Source organism: Hippoglossus hippoglossus, chromosome 17 (assembly GCF_009819705.1).
Source record: "Hippoglossus hippoglossus isolate fHipHip1 chromosome 17, fHipHip1.pri, whole genome shotgun sequence".
NCBI classification, from domain to species: domain Eukaryota; kingdom Metazoa; phylum Chordata; class Actinopteri; order Pleuronectiformes; family Pleuronectidae; genus Hippoglossus; species Hippoglossus hippoglossus.
The window spans coordinates 5,778,816-5,794,022 of record NC_047167.1 but is presented as its reverse complement, the minus strand read 5'-3'; the positions used below and the strand labels follow the sequence as shown (position 1 = coordinate 5,794,022).

Here is a 15,207-nt window from a genome sequence, read left to right as displayed (position 1 = left end):
TTGTTGCAGTAAATTCAGTTTTATTAGGTTGATCCAACAAACCAGCAGGGATACACTTTTTATTTATACACAAATCATTGTTAGATGTTTCCTGACAGCATCCCCCGCCTTTTAAGCCTAACTGGCAACTACATGGTTAATATCTAGAACATCTGGATCCAACTAACGCCCCCGTGACCAATGGGAAGTTGTCACTGCGGAACCTGACGTCTGTGTTTCCAAAAGGAGGAGAACTGATTTGGTAAAACCTCAAGCTGTGTCTGAAACATGCCGCAACTCTTCACACGCACTCTCAGCCTATTACCATGGATCTCAGGTAATTACTATGACTACTGTCATATGATTCTAGTAGTTGTTCAATAATCATTTGCAGCTTATTTATGTCTGCTGGTAACTGAAGAAAAAGATTTCTAAGGAGGATTAATGTCTATTCCGCCGCCACCTCACTTTATTTTGTGCTTTTGGCAAATCCTAGTCCGACAATGCAACATATGTTTCCTATGCTTCACTTCTCTTTACAGTTTTATCTATTCCCTGTATTTATCATTTGTTAATGCCAAAGTAGAAGGGGTTTTAAAGTTGCCGTTTGCTGTAAGAGCCAGAGGAGGCTTTTGTGTGTTTTCTTTTTCAATCTTCCGAGCTTCTGTATTGTTTGCCCCAAAGCTAAACTACGTTTGATGTTTATTTTGTCGAGTCTTCAAAAGCCTCTTCTATTTGTCCTCAAAAATTCTGTATTATAGAGGGATAATCCAATTTTGGAATAAGAAGTATGGAGAGGGAACTTAAAAGTAGGAAGTGATTTGTTACAGTGGAAACTGAAACCATAAATATTGTACTAAATGTTGCTCAAGGCCAATTTCACTGTTACTCAGTCACAGATAAGAAACACTGAGCGACTGTTCTGTTCTGACGGCAGAAGTTCAAGCTTGTGGTCAGTGTTCAATCATCTCCACTTTCCATCAGCCTTCCTCTGTGGGGTTACTACAGCAGAAGAGTTTGAGGTCCTGGAGGGTCGATCGCTCACAGTCCCGTGTCATTACGACCCTCAGTATGCCAGCTATGTGAAATACTGGTGTCAGGGGAGGATGAGGGATTTCTGCACCAGCTTAGCCCGAACAGATGACCCCCGTTCAACCAACCCGGCTGTGGATAAAGTGAGCATTTTCGACGACCCGGTCCAGCTGGTGTTCACGGTGACCATGAACAACCTGAAGGAGAAGGACTCCGGGTGGTACATGTGCGGCGTGGAAGTAGCTGGTATATGGAGCCGAGATGTTGCTACATACCCTTACATCAAGGTTATTCATGGTGAGTGATGGAGATATTCTGAACTCATAAATCAATATTTATCCCTGGAGGAAAAAAAAAACATGTACATCAAATGGTTGGATTACAAATGCAGGCTATTGATATGAGTTGATCTTTTTCTTGCAGGTATGTCAGTAGTAAACAACATTCTGACAGGAGAAGAAGGGAGCAGTGTTTCAGTTGAATGCCTCTACAGCAAGAGATACAGGTGTTTGATTTTCCCATTCATGTCAAGTTTAGTTTAGTTCGGTCAGATTTATGGATGTTTTACCCATATATAATTATATAAATATTAAATGAAACAATTTACATCGACTTAATTTGAAAACTTAAGTTAAATTGCCTCCTAAATTACAAGTTAACACGGCAACTTGAAAAGGCAAATGGTATGAATTTAGTTTGTTATCTTAACTTGAAAATGTTTGTTGAATTGGTGTGGGATTAAATGTAAGTGTTGTTTGTAAGAGAAAGGAAGGTTTCATGAATGGTTAATGTAACATAGTTGTTTAAATTCAGAGTATGAAGTTCAAACAATGAATGATCATTAAACACATGTTTTTCTTAGCCCTGAATCGAATCAAAAATGATCTTTAAGTTGAGTCTACATATGTTTTCAAGGCAGTAATTGAACATAACTTTTTAAGTTGAACAACCTTGAGCATTTTTACAGTGCGTCTGCAAGGAAAACAACATTTACAAACTAAACTCACTAAACATGGTTATTTGTTAGAAATCTTCAATCCAAGTGAGACGCTGATGGACAGTCTGTCCTCCCTGTCTGCTGTGTCTGTTTGCCAACAGAGAGATTGAGAAGAAGTGGTGTCGGAGTGGAGACTGGAGCTCCTGTCTGGTGACGGATTCTGAAGGGAGCTACGAAGACACTTCAGTGGCCATCAGTGATGACAGAACTACGGCTTTCACTGTAACCTTAAAGAATCTGCAGATGAGAGACATTGGCTGGTACTGGTGTTCTTCAGGATACCAGAAGATAGCTGTGCAGGTGCTGGTCACACCACGACCCACGACTAGTAGGTTGACAAACGTGTTTCACATCAAATCTGTGCATGTGTTGGGAATCTAGACCAGTGTTTCTTAACCTTTTAGAGTCGTGATCCAACAGTATAATCAGTATAATGACAGTTAACTTTTTCCCCCATCACTCAATTCAGAGGATGGGTTGGGTCGCTGGTGCCACTGCACCGTGAGTGTGTAATGCAGCCCCTGTTGGATTAGATGGAGAAGCCGATATGTGTTTCTCCGTAGTCAGTCAATCAATTAATCAATCTATAAAATGTTATTTCTACAGGCCATATTCACAAATCCCAATTTGAACATTCTCATTAAACAAGAGTGAGGAAAAACTGCCAAAAATTTTTTTAACTGCGACAAAAATATAGAAGCCGGCACAGACAATTGAATGTTCAAAAAATTCCAAGACTAAAACATGTAATTTTATTTTTAATATATTCTATTATTTTCTTCTTCACAACCACCTGGGAATTTTCTCGCAACCCCTCAATGGGGTTTGGACCCCCAGGTTGAGAATCACTGATCTAGACAAGTTAGTGTTTCATCTCATTTGATTATTTGTTGAAGCTGCACAAGACAGGATTTTGCATTTCTGATATATTTTTCACACTTGGGGGCAAAGGAACAGGCAAACACAACACTGACATACTGTCGCCATAAAGTTGAAATGGCAGAAGTTTTAGCACACAGCCTGACTACCCACACACAGAGCAACTTTAGCAATACATTCAAAAAGTTCTTCTTAATCCATGGCCTACTGACGACAAATATCTCCTAAATGCTCCACTTTGTGGACCGTCAAAGGATAAGCGGTCTACATAATGGATGGATGGACTTTCTCATCACACGTACAAATTTGACTCACTGTGATTCCAGCTCTATATTTTTTCTCTTGGAACTCCAATGGAAGTTTTCCATAATTCACAGTTTAAAACTACAGTGGCACTCAGTCGAGCGCACTGCTCTGCCAAGGCCCAACAGTCCCCTTATATTCAATCAAGCTGCACCAAATTTCAAAACCTGGATATATCCTCTGATCCGGCTCCCACCAATTTCCGTGGAAATCTATTCAGTTGTTTTTATGTAATCTTGTGTAAACACACAAACCAACCAACAAACAGAGGAGAGGCGAAAAGTCCGTACTTCTTTCAAACATTCGGTTATGCAGCCCCTCAGTTGAGCCTCTGACTGAAACAGGTGATGGGGCTCAGGTCTCCTTCAACTTCACTTTTGTCTGATAGGCCAAACATCTGGAAGCCCACCACGGGGTCTCGCATTCATTGCTTGTGAGCTCCACCTCATCCTCCTACTGATAGAAGAGTGGACAGAAACAAAGATTACAGCAGGACGTCTCTGATTTTACAGTGGAAGAATACATTAAAGGCCTACAATGCTCAAGTAGACTCTTCTTGGAGAAAGGCAGTGTCTTTTGAGAGGGAGACCATATAAAGAAATCAGTGACATGCTGACATCAGCTTGTCACATCAAAGCAGTCTGCAGCCTGAGCTTTTGTCTCACAGCGATTACTTTTACACACATTCTCCTCATTATTTGAAACTTTGGCCACGTTTAATCTGAAATCGGACATTTCACCATTATAACAGAAACTTATGAAACACAATGATCTTCGCTGCTTTAAAAATAATGAGTCTATCGAAGCCCAAATCTCACAATCAAAGCTTTCACCGTGAGATTTCAGTGTGGGAAACATCTGCTGAGCCTATAGGGAATAGAAACCAGACAAATCTGTGAACTGTGAGTTATTTACGTGGTGATCTGACTCGCTTCTTGAAATTCCAAAATGTCACTGGGCTCTATTCAAACCAGGCCATTGTAGATAAGAAAGGAGGCACAATTGTCTGACTTATGGCCTTTTCCCCATGTCAATTTTCAAGCTGCTGAAATGACAAATAGCCACGTCCAGCGTTGAAGATCAATATGTGTTTGTGACATACGACTGAGGCTCTCAGGTCTCTAGCTGTATTGATTATTACAAGTCACATATCAAGGATATTGACGGTAGAACTCTGTGTGTACTGCTGCTGCCTATAACTGTACATCATTTTTCTGCTTTTTGTATAATATCTTTATCCCCGCAGCGACATCTGTAACACTCCCACCTACAGCGCATCAGTCTGTTGACCTCCCGCCACCCGGACACATCACCATGGACTCCTGGCACAGTCACGGGTAAGAGTCAAGCACTTCTTTATGATTCCACTTCCCCCACATTGAATATTTACACATTGCATTTACACATAAATTGCCACTCCTTTACCATGCCTCCTATGTTTGATGTGATGCTGCTCCCGCTGTTAACCGTTATGGATGGTTCTCCTTGCCATCACGATGGAGTTCACCAGAGTTCAGCTCCGCCAAGCACAGATAATGATCGGACTATTCTTGCAGAGGAATATCCATCCGTCATCATCTCGGCCATTGTGTTACAATGTCAGGACGATTAAAGTATCAACCGGAGATGCTCTTAGTGGACTGGCTGTAAAGATCACTACGGCTGTGTCCGAAATCACCCTCTCACTCACTACCCCCTACTCACTGTATAGACTTTTACAATGAGGACTATAAAGTGACCTCATCGGCAAAAGAAAAAAATGCTTTCGGAATCTACTAATTTCTCTTCGCTGGTTGTCACAGGATTACACATCGGCCAGTGCAAAATCCCATAATAAATTTTAAATGTTTAATTTACACCTCGGTAGTAATACTTTAGGTAAAAAAAAAAAACAAGTTGAATGACCATGTTTAAATGTAAAAATAAACTTATTTGTTGCAGTTTGTGCTGTGATGTGCTGCTCTGCTCTTATTAGATATTTTACCACCACGACTTATGAATTTGTGTCGTGCAGCTCATTAAAAACTATCTATAGCCATCGGAAATATTAGGGATCCACATGTCTTTATCCGCATGATAACTCCGATGTTTTTTGAAAAGAATAAGAAGGAGTAGAATCACCGGAGAGAGACGGCTCAGACGCGCTCCCTCCTCTCGTCTCTCTGGCGTTTTTTCCTCCTGTCAATGCTGTGAGGATACAATGAGTCCACATAGTGTCCTTTAGAGGGTATAAAAAAAAAAAAATGCACTTAACATGCAGACCGCACTACAAAATGGCAAATTCCCTATATAGTGATTAGTGAGTGATTTCAGTTGTTTGTGTTTTAGTCTCATCCTGAAGTCTTTGCTGGTGTGCTCCTCTCTGATGGCGCTTCTGGGTTTGGCCATATTGATAAGAAAGAAGTGGAAACTTTACAGTAAGGCAACCTCTCATTTCTTTGCATATTATAAATCGAGGCAGAATCATTTTTTGGGCTATGAAATATTGTAAATGCATTAAATATACCTATAAGTATGTATATTTGCATCATTATTTGTGGCTTAAAGATGCTCACTATGTGTTTCCAGAGGATCCTGTGCTGAGACAAGTTAAAGAGATGAAAGCGAGGCGTAATGTAAGCCTCCATTAAAATATCTGTCATCACTCTATTTCACATCATTTGAAAACGCTATTATCAAGGATCTGCTCTAGTGATTATAGCGCTCATTTTTCTTTTCTTCTCCCGCAGGAGTATTCAAGGGATGTAGGTGACCTGCAAGATACTGCTGTCATTTACATTAACAAGGATTCCCAGGAGGTTTTTATGCACTGAGCTTGTCTGTACTCATGGAGTCTGTGCCGTGTTTATTCTTTCTCCGGTAACTGAATGTAATTTGTTATTTCACTGCAAGAACACATGCATTATTTGTATATTACATAAAGCAGCATATTTAAAAGACATTTATGATGTTTTCTGCAAACTACTTTCCGTACATAATTGGTATAGTATGGACATCTTAGCATATATATATATTTTCAGACCTACACTAAAATGTAGATAATCTCCTGAAACTCTGGAAAATGTCCGAATGAGCTCATTTGCGAACACAGCAGAAGAAGTTTCTAAAATGAATAAAACAAAAAGGAAACAAATATCTCAGGATTAAAAAGCGGTGTCATACATGATGAAGACATCAAATAAGATGTTAAAGGTGTAAGATTTAGGTGAAAGGGATCTATTGGTAGACATTGGATATAAAATAATGCTATTGACGTTTTTACTTGTGTGTTTCAATTGTACAAATGTTTTCTTTACCCTAAAATGAGCCCTTTATATTTAAATACATTATATTTACATCGGGAGCAGGTCCTCTCTTTCGTAGGCCGATGTGTTTTTTACAGTAGCCCAGTATGGACAAACTAAACTCCTTTTGAGTTTTTATGACAATTGAAGGCTACCACAGGTTCTCTATCATGTTTGGTTGGAAGGGGAGGTGGAGGTGAGAGGTATTCAGCTGCAAAATGCCACTTCACCACTAGATGTCACTAAATTCTACACAGTGAACCTTTAAGATTTTGGTGATAAGGGCTGACAGTGGTGTTGATGTGCTGTAAACAGAAACATGTGATCTCTGCAGCAGTATTATTATGCCCTGCCTCTATACCTGCTGCACCACCCCTCACCTGAACGCCTTGGAGATTGTGTGGTTGATAACGCACCTGACCTGAGAATCTGCGGCTGTGTTGTTCATGTGTGAATGGCAAACTCCAGAGAAAGTCTGGACTCAATTCTGCGGACATTCTCCGGAGTTCATGTCTGAAAATGGCTCATCTCTAATTTAACACCTATTTTCCATTATATAGCCGTGTGGTCTTCTCTTTAACTTTGGCCATAACTACCACTAAAGTCACTGATATTGTTTTTTAGGAGTTGAGTATTTTCACAGCCAAGGGGGATTTCTCCACTATTTTGTTTATGTGGAGAAATTAAATGACGACACTTCAATTTAACGCCCCGTAATTTCCTATTATATTCAATGGAAAGAACTTGGTGCAAGTGGGAAATTGTTCATGTTGTTACTTAAGTTGAAGAAGAAAATCTTCTGGACACGTGTTTAATGAAAGAGGGTTGAATGTCTAATTGGTGTAAAGTGAATAAAAGAATTAATGAGTCTAAGTTGTCTTTACTTTAATAAATGAGTTTATTACAACAGTCAAACCAAAAACCTTGAAGTGCAATAGAAACATTTCATATATATATACCATAAGGGAAGAAGCAGATAAAAGGTCTGGGTCACTAGAAGTCTCATCAGGATTGTTATTATCTTCTTAAGAAAAGAGTCTGACTCAAGGTTCATCTTGCAATGACAGAGACAAGAGGGCAACTCTTAACACAAAACATAAAGCACCGTAATCTAATGCAGTCCTGCCTCCAGACCTCTGTGTCAGGCATGATATAAGTTATGCACAATATTAAGAAAGGTATTAAAACATATATTTAGGCCTTTGCACACTAGACATTTGTACCATTAATTTGCTCTTAATTAATATTTCTGAAACCTGTATCAAGTCAATTCAAGCTTTTAAATCAGTGACAAAATACAAGCGAGCAACTTTTATATTTTCGGACCAAGGTTGATTTTTCCGAAGTTTTGCTTCAGACACGTATACGTCTACGCAATCAGAATACGTGTTGTTGACGTCACATTTCAAAACAGTAGTAGTAGTAGAGGAAGAACAATCGCCTCCTCTGTGTAGTCATATTTAAAGTTTATTTGTTGATTAATTTAATATATTTGTCTTAAACCATCACTCAAAGTTATTTTTATCTTTAAAAGGATGTGATGTAGTCGACTTGCAGCTAGGGTCAAGAAGTAGGTGACAAAAAACGTCCTGATACGTGGCTGTGAAACAGTTCAAGCTCCTGAACCAAGTTCTCCTCTCTTTATACAAATTGTGTACCAAGGTATTTCATCTTTTTTGGTTTTTATCGCGTTAAAAGACCAGAACATCATTGCTTCATGTAAATTTCATCTTTCCTTTCCCGAGGCACAATTTTCTTCCGTCCTTATAATTTATTTGCTGAATCGCATCTCATTTAATGTGAATAGTCAGGTATGTCAAAATTTGCCACCAACTTATTTGCAATTTCATGCGTCAAGGTTTTTTCTCTCCACAGTAGCAAAAGTGCTTGCTCATCGTAGGAACAGTTTTTTTTTTGTCTATAATTTTAGGGTCTCAACCTGAAAACATGTAGAGTGCCTTGAAATATGTATCTTTTAATGTGGCGCTATACAAATATTATTGAATTGAAGTGCAAAGGCCTTTAGTCACGAATTACAGCCTGGTGTAAAAAGTTTTCTGCTTGAAATGTTGGTCACCTGAGGGCAACAGAAACGACGACATATTATCACCTTTTATTTTCACAGTATTTGTAAGATAATCACACATACAGCCGATGTGAAGCAACATTAGCATATTCAATAGCGGTGATGTCTGGACTACAGGGTAATAGAGCCAGACATTTCGACTTAATTTTCAATATTTCCACTTTACTCTTGAAATGCAAAAAAAGAAAAACCAGTCTTCCTCCCCAGATTGTTCATGTCTGGGCCTAATAATCTACTGCAGTGTTTCCCCGATAAATCCATTATTCAGTCTACATTTACCTGTTGAGGAAAAATTTCTGTTGCTAAATGGTTGATTATGTTTACGAGCTAGTTGCTGACTTTGATGTAGCGCTGGGGAAACAGAAAAGCTAAGAGTAAAAGAAGAAGTAAAAGAGATAAGTAATTTTTTTTCAGGGAGCATTTCTTGGAATATTTTACATTAAAATAAAATAATTGAATTTAAAGTCAAGTTTGCTGAAACTATAATTCAGCAATAACCCTAATAGGTGACATTAGTCATGATTACAAGACTTTCTGGCCTTTTTGGAGTGTTGACTCATCCAGGCTAAACTCCCGACCACAGCCCTGACAGGAGTTCACACATCTGAGAATTCTAGTTTTTAAATTATATCAGCAGTTAACACCAAGCATAATGATCAAGAAATAATAAACCCTCACATTATTAGACAGCTTCTAACTGTCGCAGAGAGCTAAGTCCAGGGTGACTGAATAATCGTCATGACCGTAAATAGTTAGTGCATCATCAGTTTTTGTTTCCACAAATTACAGTTTATGTCCTGACAAAAATGAAATGGCTAATTAATGTTTCCGCTCAGATACAGTCTGCTTGACAGAAAAGTAGTTTTGGCGAATGCTGATGACATGAGCGCAGCGATGAGATGTTATTATGGGATTGAAACAGAAGTGAGCAAATAAAAACTGAATACATTAGAAGAAGCTCACAAATTAACTGAAGGAAACAGCTTTACATTTCATGCTTGGACTGTCTGTTGTTGCATGGATCCTCAGAGGATGTGTTAGAATTGTAGACTGAACAGTAATGAGACGACCAAAGCAGCTGTTTAACCAACCAGAGCTTGGAACGCTTAGTCGAATCTGTGACTGAAACGAAAGAGCAGTTTTTTAATTATGGGACAAAGAAAAATGCAATTCAGAAGAAAACATTTTCAAATATTAATTGTTCATTTATTGTTCAGTGTCTGTTTGTTCACGTAGGCTGAGAATGCCTGCAACCATGTTTCAAGTCTTATTGTGGCTGTGAATTCTGGTATTTAGTTTGTATATTACTCACATGTTGAGCTTTTATCCCAGGGTTTCTCTCTTTAATAGTCCATTTACATGATATTTAAGGGGGAAAAGATGAGGTTATTGTGCAGTGGCTCAGATCGCCACAGAGTCACAAGCAGAAGTCAACAACAACACTGAACTGCACATCTGTGAGCGAAGCCGACTTTGTGCTCAGTGAAAAAGGGGAACACAATGAATGTGCCTCGCTTTTCAAGACCCTTTATCACTTGGTCAGTGCTGCTGCTGCTGGCGTTTTAGGAAATGTAGAGTTCACCAGTTTTGATTTGATGTTGGCTTTGAATCACCACAATTGTTCTTTGTAACCATAGTAAACTGCTCTGCATTGCCAGGTGCTTGCTGTCAATGAAATGACCTGTGTTATCTGTATAAATGTTTTTATAATTATTCTGGGCAAACTTCCTCTCTGTACATATGAGAGACGGTGGCGGCTGGGGCTCGGTAGATAGAGTGGGTTGTCTGGAGTTCGATCCTCAGCTCCTCTGGTCTGCATTCCAAGTGTCCTTGGGCAAGACACTGAGCTCCTGTGCAGTGTAGGAATGGTGTGCGATAGAAAAATGCTGTGTGAATGTTTGAGTTACTGATAATACTAGAAAAACGCTAGATAAACACAGTCCAAGTCTGTTCTGCTCTGTGCAGTTATCTAGTCTGCAAAAGACGTTTAACTTGAGAAATATATACCTGAAATAAATTAAGACTGTTCTAAATGCCATCGTAATTTGTTCCTTTGTTAACTGTCTCTGTTCTTAACTTACATTATCCTTATTTTAGCACTGTAGCATCCGTTTAAAGTATTGTTTAATCCATCGCCTGATTCTGTCTGCAGCTTTTCCCAGTGCAGTCTTACATATATAGTTATAGCTCTCCTTTGCAATTAAATTAGAGCAGTAAGGGTCCCAGTCACAACACTACATCCTACAGTACCTGAATATGAATTGTTTTTTAAAGGCATTCACTCTTTCATCAATTCAATTTCATTTGTATAGCGCCAGATCATAATATATACATTATTTCAAAGCACATCACATAGAAGGTCAAGATCTTAAATTATAGAGAAACCCAACAATGAGCAATCACCTTGGTGACTGTGCAGAGAGAAAAAAAAAGAAAAAATCCTTTCAGGTGGAAGAAAACTCCAAGAGAACCAGACTCAATGTGGGCGGCCATCTGCCTCGAACGGTTGGGGTGAGCAGAGAAAACTGGGGAGGAGAGGGAAGAAGGGTGGAAAAGAGGGGAGAGAGGAGAGATTGATTGGGAGAGGGGGAGGAGAGGGGGAGAGCATTAACAGTCATTTTCTTGATTATATTTGTGTATTAATTTGCATTAATACATGTTCTAAATGGTAAATATATGTAGATTTTAACCAGTGTTTTATGGAGAATGTTGAATAAAGGTGACATGACCAGATCATTTCAAGAAAGCCTCTATAAATTACTAGAAGATTGCATACAAGGATTTGATGGTGCTATTAGTGTAGGATAAAGAAGGTTTCCCCCCCAATTTCCCTTTTAAAGAATATTTGGAATATATTCCATTCAGCTTTCCTCTCTGTGGCCCTCTGGTGTTAGTTGAGTTCCACCATTGTCTTGTGTCACAGGTCATTAATCTTAATGCGTTTCAAGCGGGAATCAGTTTAGCCACTAGATGGAGGTCAACCCTGTGTGAAATACGTTCTTTCCATCATGTACTGCTGGGGTGTGCTTCTCTTCGTGCACAAAAATGTTCCCTTCCATCCTGATCGGACGCTACAAATATTCAGTTTTTTAAAAAGTGAAGAAAAAGCAGGAGGCTGTTGCTAGTCACCACAGGGCTCCACAGAGAAAAATGCAGAATTTAAACATCCCAGCATTTTTCGTCTATTTTCGCTCTGAAAAAACATTCCAACTCCAGCTTCTACATGCATTCACACATCCCCGGAGTCTTGCCATTTAAGGGCAGTGACAATCAATAAATTTGTGCTCACCTTGTACGCAGCTGCTGCAGATAATAAGGCATCACGGAGGGCCGGGCTGAAGGATAAGCGACTCCTCTATGAACCATGTCCATCGCTCTGAAGGCCAAGCCTGGCACACGCAGAGACCCCATTAAATACTGCACTATTCTTGTTCGTCCAGACCTGAGTTGACTGGAGCATCAGGATGCTGCTTAATGAGAACAACAACGTTACGGACCACAGGAAACAAGAGAGGCTGAGATCTGTTGCTATTCAGTGGATGATGCAGTCCGTCCACAAACTATTATAAAGCCTTTACAGTAGCAGTACTAACACCACTAAACCACCTGAAACAACAAACTGCATTTCATTTTTTGCAGATTATAAACACTGGTGCAGTGCCCGTTGTAAACGTGCACGTTTGCTTGGCCTGTGGTAATGTGGAGCTACTTCAGAATTATTCCTCGTCATTGGTGAGCTCACCTTAAAAAACAGATTTACAATATACTGTCACTTTTTAATGTTTGGACGTTGTGTGCAGAGCTTTTTAAATGTGTTCATCCTCCCTGGTTATCTGATATTAACTGGTTTATTTCTTCACACACTGCATGTTGGCAGTTTCCGAGGTCTGCTAAGCAATCAACACAAATTACAGCAGTTTTGAGTGTGATGCCAATAAGATAATAGTGCTCGACTTATGCTTTCAACATCTGAGCTGCCGAGTGAATGAGGTGATATTTCCCCTAGTGATTCTCACTTCACATCAAACCTACTAGATTTACTGTACTCCTACAGATCATTCTATCTTTAATTCTATGTACATGAACATTAAACATACTAACACTGTAATATAACATTTGCCTGGAGATGTAAAAGCTTCCATTGAGGATAGACATGCATCATAGTGTTGTGTTCCCAGTGGTTTCATACTGAATTAAAATGTAATATCCATAATGATATCAATATTTCTTACAGCTATGAGCAAACAGAGGAGAACCTTGAGACGGAGATAAGTGGCTTCATAAAAGGACCAATAAAACTGAAGACATTGGCGACTGTCTGAAAATCACAAGTACGTTGTTCATCCATGCCCTGAGGAACGATGCATAAAAGCATCCCCTGATCTGAAGCTCCAATCTGCAGGAGGACATCATTTCTAAGGGCCTTTCCAATCTGTTTCAAAGGGAACGATGACGACTTGGTTGAGGGAAAGATGATGGTTTTGAGTAAAATGTGTTCTTATATAAACATTGTGAGTTGGGTAGAAATGACTGCTTTGTTAAAATTATGAGACATTCAGTCTCATGGTCAAAATGATAACCACTCTGTTAGGGTGTAGGAACAACTGCAGTGATGGTGAACAAACAGTGGTTACATTTTGTTGACCCATCCTATCAAAACTGTAACTGATTCTAGAGCATGTAAACAAGAACAAAAGCTTTACCTTTTTCCAGCACATGTTGGTGTACGAGTATTAGGGTCACTCAATGGGGGGGGGGGATAAATCAGAGATTTCAAGATTAAAGTCATAATTTTAGGCCACGTGTCATATTAGAGGGGGGAATATCAGAAGATCTGTCACAGTTGAGGTGTGCAATTGCAAGGTTAGCGGAAAGTGTAATTTCATTAAGGCAAAGGTATTTACAAAGAAATTTAAAAACTGAAAATACACTGAAAACTAGAAAAGACCATCTGTACAAAAACTGTTGAACTAAAAATACATTATAAACACTGGGAAGTTGGCGCAAGAAGACGCTGGAAACATGACAGTAAAAGACGGTGACCACTGAATGACAATGAGACGCACAGAGACTTATATACACAGGGGAGGTTGATTGAACACAGGTGAAACACATGAGGAACAGGTGCAGACGATCACAAGGGAAGGAAACAGGACAAAGGCAGGAGCTAAAGTTACAGACACACAAGTTTCAAAATAAAACAGGAAACACACAAAGCAGTATGGACACAAATCTAAACACAAGGAAACACAGGTACAAGTCCAACAAAAGATCCCCAAACTCTTTCTCAGAGCTCAGAGCTAAGAGTCATGACAAGATCAGCCTCTCATCTGTGTTAAAATGAGGAATGTGGAGCATCTTGTTGAGTTTTACTTAAGCATAAGTTTCACAGATAACAAAATACTAAATCTTTTGGCACATCAGCTCCACAAATTCACAAGTATCAGGACTTTGAACAGATTGAGCGAGAAACTGAGTCTATTCCAAAGGAAGAACCACACGAATTGGAGTAAATTGCCTCTTTTGTGGAAGAGGAAATTGAAATGGCTGGGGGTGTAAGACTATTGCGAGTTTTTATTCAAAGGGGTTTCGTAGTTTCTCAAGAGACAATGACATTTGTGATAAAAACTTGGAGCTATGGAATGCAGGCAAGCACAAGCTCTCCTTGCTTGTTATTTCCACATTTTTTAAAATCTTTTTCTGGATATATTAGTTCTTTAGTCCTCATTAAATTGCAACTTTATTCTCATATTATTAAGATTGTATTCTCTAACTCTCAGTGTTTTTTGTTTTTTTTTCAATTTGGCCCTACTACTCTGTTTGGATGGAATTTAGAAAAACTGTCAGTTAAAGAGGACGTAAATTGAATCCCTGATGGACACCACAAAACACCTTGCAAATGCTAACATGACAAAAAACAATTAAAGAGACTATCAGTGGTAATGTACGATCTTTTAGCAGGATGTCAAGCTGTTCTCAGCAGCTCGTGCCATTAAAACAGAGTGTTGCTTTATTTAAAAATGCATTTACAAATGAGGAAGTTTTAATGTCACTTTAATTTGAAATATTTCACTTTTGTCACATGCACTGTTAGAGTAAAGGGTAACACTCAATATGTGTTCAGTCTTTAAATGTCATAACAATTTCTAAAAGTCACAGACGTCTGATTATTGGAAGAGGGTTCATGTTAAAGCTATGATTGTATATATGCGATATATATAATTATAATAGACATTCAATGTAGGCTCTTCTGACATATACATTAGTTTGAGGGGGATTTCTTTAATAGTAGCAGAATAATTGTCTCCCTATTGATACAGTCATGGAAAATGCCAGAGGAAAACATACTCTTTTAAACATTTACTGATGGGGCCACGTCAGGGTTCAGCTCCTTCCACAGTGAGGATTGTGATTTTAAATGTCACTGCATGGAGCAGCATTCCTGATGCGTTGTCCAACTGGGTCAAGAAGCATTTCGGTCACATCATCTGCAGAAAATGTTCAGTGATAACAATGGGCACTGAACATGAACAGAAGCCTTGTGCATTTGTCACAAAATATCTCTATTTTCTCAGGGAAAAAAGGAGAAAGCTTTAGGCCTATTTCTTATTCTAGCAGACTTACAATATACAAGTAGAAATGCGAAT

The 15,207-nt window shown here is 39.0% G+C and overlaps 1 protein-coding gene across 1 annotated transcript; it reads left to right on the top strand.

Annotated features, from left to right (window-relative positions):
• Positions 1-189: 189 nt before the first annotated feature.
• On the top strand, positions 190-6,218 carry pigr (polymeric immunoglobulin receptor). The gene is made up of 8 exons (XM_034614860.1): positions 190-316; positions 964-1,308; positions 1,435-1,516; positions 2,110-2,336; positions 4,437-4,527; positions 5,519-5,607; positions 5,759-5,805; positions 5,920-6,218. The coding sequence occupies exons 1-8, from the start codon at positions 268-270 to the stop codon at positions 6,001-6,003; spliced, it is 1,014 nt and encodes a 337-aa protein (XP_034470751.1). The 5' UTR covers positions 190-267; the 3' UTR covers positions 6,004-6,218.
• The last annotated feature ends 8,989 nt before the right edge of the window (positions 6,219-15,207 follow it).